The sequence below is a fragment of the Sceloporus undulatus genome, chromosome 6 (assembly GCF_019175285.1).
Source record: "Sceloporus undulatus isolate JIND9_A2432 ecotype Alabama chromosome 6, SceUnd_v1.1, whole genome shotgun sequence".
Classification (NCBI taxonomy): domain Eukaryota; kingdom Metazoa; phylum Chordata; class Lepidosauria; order Squamata; family Phrynosomatidae; genus Sceloporus; species Sceloporus undulatus.
In genome coordinates this window covers 24,915,168-24,926,208 of record NC_056527.1, presented here as the reverse complement: position 1 = coordinate 24,926,208, position 11,041 = coordinate 24,915,168, and the positions used below count along the sequence as shown (strand labels likewise).

The 11,041-nt window shown below is 36.0% G+C and overlaps 1 protein-coding gene across 1 annotated transcript in view; it reads left to right on the top strand.

Moving 5' to 3' along the window:
• Nucleotides 1-1,627: 1,627 nt before the first annotated feature.
• Nucleotides 1,628-11,041, top strand: part of MLLT10 (MLLT10 histone lysine methyltransferase DOT1L cofactor) — a 120,578-nt gene continuing 111,164 nt past the window's right edge. The window contains exons 1-2 of the mRNA XM_042471912.1: nucleotides 1,628-1,737; nucleotides 10,042-10,145. Of these exons, the coding sequence (XP_042327846.1) occupies nucleotides 10,119-10,145 (27 nt within the window). The 5' untranslated portion in view covers nucleotides 1,628-1,737; nucleotides 10,042-10,118. The remainder of the gene's footprint in view (nucleotides 1,738-10,041; nucleotides 10,146-11,041) is intronic.

Here is an 11,041-nt window from a genome sequence, read left to right as displayed (position 1 = left end):
ACAACTAGCATGGTTTAATGGTTTAAGTGTTGGACTACAACTCTGGAGATCAGGCTTTGACTCCCTGCTTGGCCATGGAAACCCACTAGGTGACTGGATGAGCCACACACACTCAGCCCAGAAAACACCATGATAGGCTTGCCTTAAGGTTGCTGTAAGTCAGAAACGACTTGAAGGCCCACAACGACAAATTGCATTTGAAGAAGTGAGCCTATATCCACAAAAGCTCATGCTAAAATAAAAACCAGTTTGTCTTAAAGGTGATGCCACATTCAGTTTTTCCTCCCCCCTTCCTGTTTTCATGCTGCAAAAGCTACCTCTTTGAAAGCAGACAGAGAGGGTTTCTTCCCACCTGCACCCCATAGCACAGATCCAACCCTTTTCAGCTACTGCTTAGTAGACAAAAATGAAGCAAATAAGGGTCTACAACTTATATACCGTATGTACTCAGCTGTAAGCTGACCTCATGTATAAGTCGATGGCAGGTTTTGGGGCCAAAACTATGTACTTTGATATGACCCATGGATAAATCAAGGGTAAAATTTAGGGACATGTAAGAAAGGATCTAAAGGATGAAGCAAAGGAAAACAATGCCAAAGAACTTCCAAAATTCCAGCAGACATAACTGTTTGTGCTCACACTAAAGGCAGGATAGATGAAAGAATAGAGTGGGGTCAGTGCTTCCGGGACAGATTATACCCTTGCCTTTTACCAGGGGATGGTAAAATAAGACTTGAAGTACAGTATTTACATTGACCTGTGGACAAGTGGATCCAGGTTTTTTGGGTCAATTTTTAAACTACTATTTCTAAACTTATACATGAGTATATACAGTAATGTATCATCTAGATTAGCCCTGAGAGCGTATTTTATTAGACTCTTGCATTGTGTTAACATACCGTCTCTTATGGAGTTCGTTGTATGCAGTTTGACTATTTAAATAACACATGCATATTAAGAGTCAGAAGCTGCGCCAAAGCCACAATCCTGTCCTAAGGACCAGAGCGCAGCTTTGGTGCAGCTTCCAGACTCTTAGGGGGGAAGGGGGGGAGGGGACTGATGATGATGTCAATCACAAGCCTTCCTTTTTTTCAAGATGTGACTGTTCTCTGTGCAGGTGGTACTGGAGAGAAATTCATTAAGGCAGGCCCCTCCTCCTTCTGGCCATGTGAGCACTCCAGGAAATGTTATTTTTAGAAAGGTCCATTAGCAAGACAAAAAGAGATCTCCTTTTGAGACCCAAGTTGGCCCCATCCTTTGTGAAGTTACAAGTTTCTTTGTTAGGCAGAGATCACTGATATACACCTGTTAATGTATATCTAAATTTACTTATTTTAATAGGAAACAAGAAGTGTTTACAAGATCACAATGTTGATTTCCAAAACGCTTTAATTTATCACTTGCTTGCATGCTAGAATTGTAACATTTTGAAAATAAGTTGCAGTCTTATCCTCCCTTACATGCTATAATGTGCTATGGAATGTATTCGTTCCTATATTGTTTTAAAAAACTAACATTACATATAGGTCTTATGGAAATGTATTTAATATAGTTGGAATTAGAATTACTGTATTCTATTTGCATTGTCATCAAACATTAAGGATTAAATGCCATTAACTTTTTATAGGTTGGGCTCATGTGGTTTGTGCTCTGTACATTCCCGAGGTGCAGTTTGCAAATGTTTCTACAATGGAACCTATCGTGTTGCAGTCTGTCCCTCATGATCGTTACAATAAGGTATAATTGTTATTTTCTTTATGTAATTTTATTATTTGACAACTATAAATATTTGAAATTTAAATTAAGAAGGAAAACATTGTTTAGTGAAAATCTTGCCATTTATTTCTTTAAACATTTTACATGAAAGTAAACTATTATTTTTTTCCTGCAATAATGCTTTATTAAAATTTGTAGTATTAAATAATATGTATTCATTTAATGCTTTTCAGAATATACTGGAATTTTTATTGTGTTTAAACTGTTTCCAAGGTAACAAATAATGTATTATATTTTCTTTTTTTTCCAGTACTCACTCTATTTAACATAGAGAACAGTTGATAAATTTCTTGATAAGGAAATAAAGGCTAATTTTAAATGCTTAACTGGGTGCAGAATTGGCTCTCAACTTCTTCCTGTATTTTCAGTTTTCCATACTTTTTTGTGTGTACCGGTATACAAACCTTATGAAAGGCATCTTAGAACAACTTTTTTGCCACTTGAGAGAGTCCAGTGAGCTGTCAGCAAGAGCCTATTTCCCCTCTAGTACTGTGCATATAAAAGTACTGTATGTGAACATTTGGATCAACAGGCATTAGGAATTTGTAATTGTTTTGATTCATTGTGTGAAGTGTGTGTGCTGATACTGTATTCTGCTTACAGTGGACTTTTCATATTGGCAGGCTTGCGATCCATAGATTTGACATCCCACAGATTGCCACATCTCATATTATTCAATGATGGTGTGTACAGGCAGATATGCTGATGTGTCTCTGTACATGTTGCCGCCATTGAATAATATGGGGCATGATCACCTGCATTTTTTGTCATCTGCAGGGCTCCCCAGAGTCAAACCTGTGTGGATGAGAAGGTTCCACTGTATATAATACACAAACATAGAATGCTTCAGGTGATTTTGATCTTTCTGTGCATAAACACCCAGGCAAATGTGATGCTCAGATTGCAAGTGTCACAGATGACTCAGGTGAGGAGAATAAGTCAGCATGGCTGTCCAGTCAACATCATGTTTATGTATGTACCTTCAAGTTGCTTGTTGACTTAGGGTCGATCCCATGAATTTAATAAGGTTTACTTAGACAAGGAATTCTCAAAGGTGTTTTTGCCAGTTCCTTTCAGTCATCCATCACTAGACACATGTTCAAAACAGGGATTCCACCAAATAGCCTGACATGCAGGAACTCGTCCTTCAGGCTTTTGTTGTTGTTATAATGAGAGGTAATAGGAAGATATCAAAACTAAACCCCTCTTGTGGGATTGTGGCTGAAGACAGAAGAGACAAAACAACAAGTAGTTAGAAGAAACAGCACAATAGATCTGGCTCGATGGTAGAAAGGAAGATAAGAGAAACTATACTGTTGTGAACCAGTAGCTAGAGAGTCAGTCAGTAGTTTGTCAGGTTCATATGTTTAGATATTCTGGTGCTTTCAAGGCAAGGATGGGTATCACAATGGCCTGCTGCAGGCCCCCAAGACACCTTTAGAACCTCAGACTGAAATTTATCAAAAGAGTAATAAAAGCCATTACAAGCAGGAAATGCTTTCTTTGGAAGTGTTTTCGTGGTTTGCTGTTGAAATTTGTTAGCAGGAAAACCAATTTAAACTGCCATTTCCTGTTTTTATGGCCTTTTCCAGTTTACTGCTAACATTTGGTGGGGTGATTCCCAGATGCTTGTGTCACAGGTCCTGAGGTAGTTTGTGGCAAGTCCTAGGGTGGTAAAATTGGCCCCTGGATCTGCTGAAGTTGTCTATCCTTAGAGTTTGTTAGAAAGGAAATTGTTGGTGAGCATACATTTCCCCATCAGTCTGGTGGAGTACCTGCTAAAATATTGTTCAGCTGTTAGAGCAAGGATAGGGAACATGTGACATGTTTCATGTTGGATTATAACTCCCGTAATCCATGACTATCTACTATGCAGGGTTTGTCTGGTGGGAACTGATGTTCCACAACAGTTGGAGGGCTATTTATTTACTGGATTTGTATTCCACCTTTCTCCCAAAATAGTATATTGGAGATACAAGCACTCTCTTTTGAGTTGATGTAGAAATCAGTTCTGGAGTGGATTGCTCAAGAAATGGAAATAGAAGCTGGATTTCAGAAATGGATTTGTGTCAGCTAGCCACTGCAAAATATAAAAGATTGGCAGCCCTTAGGTTGATATATTTCAAATAGGGTCCCTTTCTAAAGATTGTGAAATTGTAATTGCCAAGCACTATAGATGCGTCAGGCTTGTTTTCACTTTCAGCCTATTACAGAAGAGACAATACAGGCATACAGGTAAGTTAACAACGTAGATGTGTTTCTGGGCTTTACTTCTGTAACATAAACTTTGGTACCAGAGGCAGAAATAACATGGAAAGAGTAGGGTTAGGTTCCTACACCACAAAAAATAGTAGCAGCTTGAGTGTAATAAAATTTATTCGCTCTTTGACCAGTATAAAGCAGCTTGAGTGTGTTTCAGCAGACTTTATGGAGAGCTAAAGATATGCACACATTTAATGAAGCAACCATGTCAGGTAAGCATTACATGAGTAAACCAAAATAATTGGAATCTTCTAGAGATTTCTTCCAAACTGTACCTAGGGATGCTTTCCCACCCTTTAACCAGCCTTCACTTTTCTAATAATTTCTGATGGCCAACTTAATAGGTCTGTGCTTTTAAAAACATGTTGGCGGTAGCTGGTGAGGCATGTTTGCTCTCCCCTTGTATGTCTGTTTAGCTGTGCTGTGTGTTCATTTCCAAAAGGTACCTGCTGTTTACCTTGTCTGTTGTAAGGAGGCATATGTGGGTACATTTGAATCAGCTAGTGCTGCTTTTCCCATGCTCAAGCTTTATTCAGTTGTTTATTACAGATGTGCTTCTGCAACCCCACAATGAAAGATTGTTTTTCCATTCCTCCTTCACCATCTTCCCAATTCTAAAAAACTTCTAGCCAGACAGAGGATGAAGATGAAAATGAACAGCTGGGCAGACATAAAGTTGTAGATGCTTCTATAACTAGTGAGCGAAGCACTCATTACATATATATATATATTTGACCAAAGACATCATAATAAAAGGGTTAAAATAAAACTGCTTATAACACAATTACATAAGGAATACTGTGTACAGTTCTAGTTGTTTCATCTCAGAAAACATCTTACATGCTAATGGAAAAGCAAGCATAACTTCTTATGAAGAAAATTGTAGTGTTTGGAACTTTTTAATGTAGAAGAAAGGTTAGTAGAGGTGCACAAGAGAAGTGTAGCACAAGAGAAGTGTGTAAAATTATGTATGCATAATGTGGAGAAAGTGGAAAGTATAACCTTGTTCTCTGTGATGTCCTGCCAGGACTATTTGAATCTCCCCCTGCATTTTCTTTCATGTTGGTTCAGGCCACAGAATATTTTAGTGTAGGAAAGTTCATTGTATTAGTTGTGGGAGGAGCTGTAGGATCCCCTGCATTTTTCCAGGTTTGGTTTGCCCTTTCCCAGCATGCTCTGCTTTAGCTAGAGGCTTTTTAGTTTGGAGCAGTCTTTTGGTGGCAAACAGGCCCAGACAGCCTGAAAGGGCATTTCTTGCATGTTAGCTGAATCAGTTACCAGGAACTAGTTACCAGTAATTAGTTAGCCAAATCAGTTACCAGAAATTAGTTACCTACTTCAAGACAAAGAATTCAGGAGCTGAAAGACCCTGCACCAGCTCCATTGAGAGAGGAGATCAAACCAAGATCAGACCCAGAAAGATGACACCCTGAAGATTGCTGAAAGTCTGTAAAGTATCTTTTTTCTAGAGCTGGGGAGGAGAAAACTCTTTATTTTTGTTCTTTAAATTAAACTTCCCCCTTTTTGAACTTTACATTCAGCATCAGAGCCTTTTTGAGTAGAAGAGTTTGATCTCACCAGGGTACCGGCGTTGCACACCCAAACCTGCCACCACCTTTAGTTGGGTGTATCTTCACATTCTCAGTCTCTTGTCATAAGCTGTATTGCTGTTATGGAGACATCTGGTTTGCGATGAGGGAAGCAGGAGGCAGCTTTTGGTCTAATTCACTGAGGCTCTTATGTTCTTGTAGGCTGGAATTTTACCTTAGGCTACTAGCAGAGTAATATTTTTCAAATGCCACTTGTAATTGCATGTTTGCCCAAGAATACTACCAGCAATTGCATCATTGACCCCATCCTGGAAATTTTTGTTGTGCTTGAAATGCAGAGTTTTATATGAGCAAAATTGTTGGAAAATTGATTACCTGGGTTTACTGAAAAAGCATAGATGGTTATAGGTGGGTCAGATGATAAAAGAAAGACATTGGAGACATGGAGCAAATAAAAGATGGTTATGATTGGAATAATGGTGGTTTATGTAATGCAGCCTCCTGATCATGTTGTACTGCAACTCGCAGGGTCCATCACTGTGTTGACTTTGGTGTATAGGACTTCTAGGGCTTGTTGTACATCAAGATCTGAACAATCACATTAGTCTCACTCTTGATATGATTTTTTTAGAAGGCTGTCATCAGGATTTTTTTTTAAAAAAGGTTAATTAAAATGTTCACACAAATCACAATACAGTCAGCCTTCCTTATCCATGGATTTTTTATCCATGGATTCAAGCATCCATGGCTTGAAAATATTCAGAAAAAGCATAAATTCCAAATAGCACACCTTAATTTTCCATTTTATATAAGAGACACCATTTTGTTGTGCCATTGGATTGAATGGGGCTTGAGCATCCACTGCTTCTGTTACCCATGGGGAGTCCTGGAACCAAACCCCAGTTGATAACAAGGACTGACTGTATTTGTTAGGATTCTAATGGTGATAAATAATAACTTGTAATATTTAATAAATAACAGGAATATCCAGTTATATGCTTTATAAGGTTATTCCCACTTCAAGTTATATGCCTTTTGAGTGAACTTCTGATGTTTAAATTAGAGTAATCATAAATTTGCATATTGGGTTTCAACAGCTAGTATAGATAAAATATCTACAATTGCAATACTGTTGAAAAGTTTGCGTGGATAAAGTTCCTGTTGATTCAACGTGTCCCTTGTAGTTGAGGATAACCAATGGATTTTGGCCTAAATAATAACAGGTTTTATTGAACATAAGCTTCATTGATTGGACTATAGCATGTTTTGTCATATGAATAAATTCCAGTCAGTGATGAGAAAACCTAATTGTATGCATGGAGTAAATATGAGGAAGCTATAGCATTATGAGCTGAATGCAGCCCCTAAGTCTCAGTTTTGCAATTTTTTCAATAGGTTGGCAGTCAGTTGGAATTCATTAGGGGAAATTACAAAGAAAATGGATTTAGGGGAAAACATTTCAAATTTGGATTAAAGAAATTTTAAAAAATGAGAAGGCACATATATTGATAAATGGGGACAAAACCAAGGCAGTCTTAATAGCCAGAGAAACCAGGGAAGGATGTCCCCTGTCACCTCTAATATTTTTGATGATAATGGAAATGCTTATTAGGAAAATTAAGGATGAACACAGATAAGAAGGAATAAAAATTAATATATATATATATATATATATATATATATATATATATATATATATATATTAAAGCACATACTGCAGACTTGATAGTAAATCCGGAAAATTCAATTGAAAATATAGAATTATTGATGGAAATAATGAAAGACTTTGGAGTTTGACTGGATGTAAAATTAACAAATCAAAATCGGCCTTAATCACTAAAAATATGAATTTGAAGAAAGAAAATGAGATTCAAGAAATAGTAGGGATTGAGGTAAAGAAAAAAGTTAGATATTTAGGCATTTATGTTACAAAAAAAGGAATAGAATTATTTGAAAATAACTATACCAAAATCTGGAAGGAAATTCAAAAAATTTAATCAAATGGAAAAACTTTCCCTTTTCAGTCAGTCAACCTTTATTAGGCATAGAAAAAACAACATACGTTTACAATAAACTTTCTGTTTTAAGAAGAATCCCAGTAATCAAAATGGCAATATTACCTAGAATGTTATAACTATTTCAGATGTTACCCATTATTAACAATAATAGGGATATTATTAGGCATAGGGATAGGGATATTTCAAAATTCACCTGGCAGGGGAAGAAGCCCCGAGTAAGATTTAAAATTCTTCAAGACACAAGAAATAGAGGAGGATTAGCTCTACCTGATTTTTGAAGGATGTGGATTAGGATGAATTATAGAATGGCTAAAATTAGAAGATTAAAAAACTTTTAAAATAGGAGGGAGAAGGGATTAAATTTGTCTTACATGCTTATCTTGTGTATGATAAAGAAAAAACTAATGAGGACTTTAATAATCATTGCATAAGAAAAGCCCTTCTAAAAATTTGGAAAATGTATGAATAATGAATAAAATTCCCATGTGGCTGTCACCGCAAGAGGCGTTCTATAGAAAAGAAGTGGATAGGGATGAAAAATGGATCTGAAGAGAAACAAGCAGGGGAAATTAAAATAGTGAAACAAGAAACTCTAGAAAGTAAAGGATTTAATCTGGGATGGTTTCAATACAGACAATTCTATGAGAGGGTTAAAACAGATATAAGAAATCAAGAATAGCTGAAAGTAAGACAGAATTAGAAGAAATTTTGTATGGAAAAAGGAAAAAGATGATGGGGTTAAAATTGCTGGAATTTCAGACGGAAGAGGAAGTAGTGAATGAGGTTATGATAAAATGGGCTATTGATATTGGGCAACCTATAATGCTAGAACAATGGGAGAAATTATGAATAGATGATTGAAGTACACTGTATCACAAAGTTTAAAAGAAAACTGGTACAAATTATTTTATAGATGGTATATGTCTCCGGATAAGATAGCCAGAATTTATAAAAACACAACAAATAACTGCTGGAAGTGTAAGAAATCATCCAGAACTTTCTTCCACTGTTGGTGGAAGTGTAGAGCGGCAACAAAATATTGGAATATGATTAATAAAACAATTAATACATTGCTAGGTACCAAAATAGAATTGAAACTGGAGATTACCTTGTTAAGAATTTTGGATGATGACCTGGAAAAAAATACGGAAAAATATTATTTGATTTGATCATAATAGCCAGAATTGTTTTTGCTCAGAATTGGAAAAAAGAATTGATACCCACAAAAGAGGATTGGATCTGGAAACTATATGATATGATAGAAGCAGGTAAATTAACTCAATTATTAAAAGACAATACATTGGAATTTTTTAAATAAAAATTGGGATTTGGTAATTAAATTTTTAAAGAGCAATTTTAGACCTGAAAAAATAAAGAATAATTTAAATTAGTTTGATGGAGATCACTTATATTATTCAGTTCATAGGTAGACAAAAAGGTAAATAACACTGGAGGAAAAATCTGATCATAGATTGTAAATGTAGGTTATAATAGAAAAAATAGGTGACATAGATCATATGAACAGCTTTAAGGCTGCATTTTATATTGTTTTGATAATAAAATTATAGGAGAGAAGTGTAACAACAAAGAAAAAGAAATGGATATATATAGGGAGGTCATATAGTTTTTCAAGAAAGAAATATTTGGAAGCGAGGAAGTTCGAATGAAGATGTTTGTCTTATATATGTTTTTAGAATGAATGTTTATAGGATATGAAGAAATAGGAAGAAATTAAATGTTAATTAATGTTTAAAGGTATCTGAGGGTAAAGTATGTAGGAGAGGGTAAGAGTAAGTAGAATGGATGTTATATGAAGAAAGTGGATAAGAAGGAGGAGAAGGGGGATTATAGAGGAGAAAGGTTAAGGAGAGATGATATGATAGGAAATAGAAGAAGGAGAGGGAGAAGAGGAAGAGGAGTAGAGGAGGAAAGAAGAAGAATGAATAGAAGAACGAAAAACAAAAATTAACTGATTACTAGAGGAATATGAAAGTGTATCAAAATGTATTTAAATGTGATTAGAGCTTTGTATAATTGTGATGTATTTTAACATGTTTGTTTTGTATGTTTTGTATGTTTGTACGTTTTTCAATAAAATTAAAAAAATGTAATCATTAAAAAAATAACTTGGCAGTCTCTTGAATTCCCCAATGTTTTACTTTTTTGGCTCAATTTTTGAATTGTTTTTCTCCCCAGACTGGCCCAAAATACCCAAAAATTGCTGGCAGACATTGTGGTGCAATGTGAGGTGCAGTGCATGGTGTGTGTGTGTGTATGTATGTATGTGTGAACGAGAAAGAAAGAGATGGGGGGAGAGAGAGAGAGAAAGAAAGTTATTTCCCTCAGTTGTGTACCCTGAGATGGAGTATTGCCTCACCTGGCACGTTAGAATTTGTTAAGAGAATGTACATAATCTGATTTATTTTCCCCAACAGACTTGTTATATATGTGATGAACAAGGCAGAGAAAGTAAAGCAGCCACTGGTGCTTGCATGACTTGTAACAAGCATGGATGTCGTCAAGCTTTCCATGTAACATGGTAAGTAAACTATACCAAGGATTAGGGGCTGGGTATCTTGCTTTTTTGTTTGTTTGTTTTGACCTACCTAGTTTTATTAACCTAATGGGTATGCTGTTTATAATTTGTGGCACTCTTAAAATAGTCAGACTTGTTTTAATTGTTTGAGTAGACCTATTTTAGTATGCCCTTAAATGCATAACCCAATAAAATGTCCACTATTTGTTGTTAGATTATCAGAAAGGTTTGTTTTCCTTCTGTTCCAAAATCCTAGTCCCTGAGTAACTTTCATTTAGTTTAAGATGATTTACTTGTTGTGCTTTTAAAATTATACTTAGATACTCAGCTGAAGTTTGAATGCTACTTCAGGGTGGTAATTATGCGGCCCTTCAAATGGTGCAGAGTTATAACTCCCAGCATTCTTCACCATGAACTACTGTATATACTCATGTATAAGTCTAGAAATTTTAGTCAAAAAGTTGACCCCAAAAACTTAGGTCAACTTATCCACGGGTCAATGTAAATACTATTCTTTAACTCTTATTAAAAAGGGAACCGTCCCCTGGTTAAAGGCAAGAGTGCAATCTGTCCTGGAAGCACTGATCTCCCTCTATTCTCTCTTCCATCGAGCCTCTAGTGTGAGCCAAAATCGTTATGCCTGCCATAATTTTGTAGGTTCTTTGGCATTGTTTTCCTTTGCTTCATCATTTAGGTCCATTATTGCATGAACCTAAGTTTTACCCTTGACTTATCCAAGGGTCATATCAAAATCCATAATTTTGCCCTCAAAACATGCCCTTGACTTATACATGAGGTCAACTAATAGTCGAGTATATACGGTATACAGTCTAAGGATTGCAGTCCAACATCGTCTGAAGGGTTGCACACTTCCCACTGCTGTGCAGCATAAATAGTAA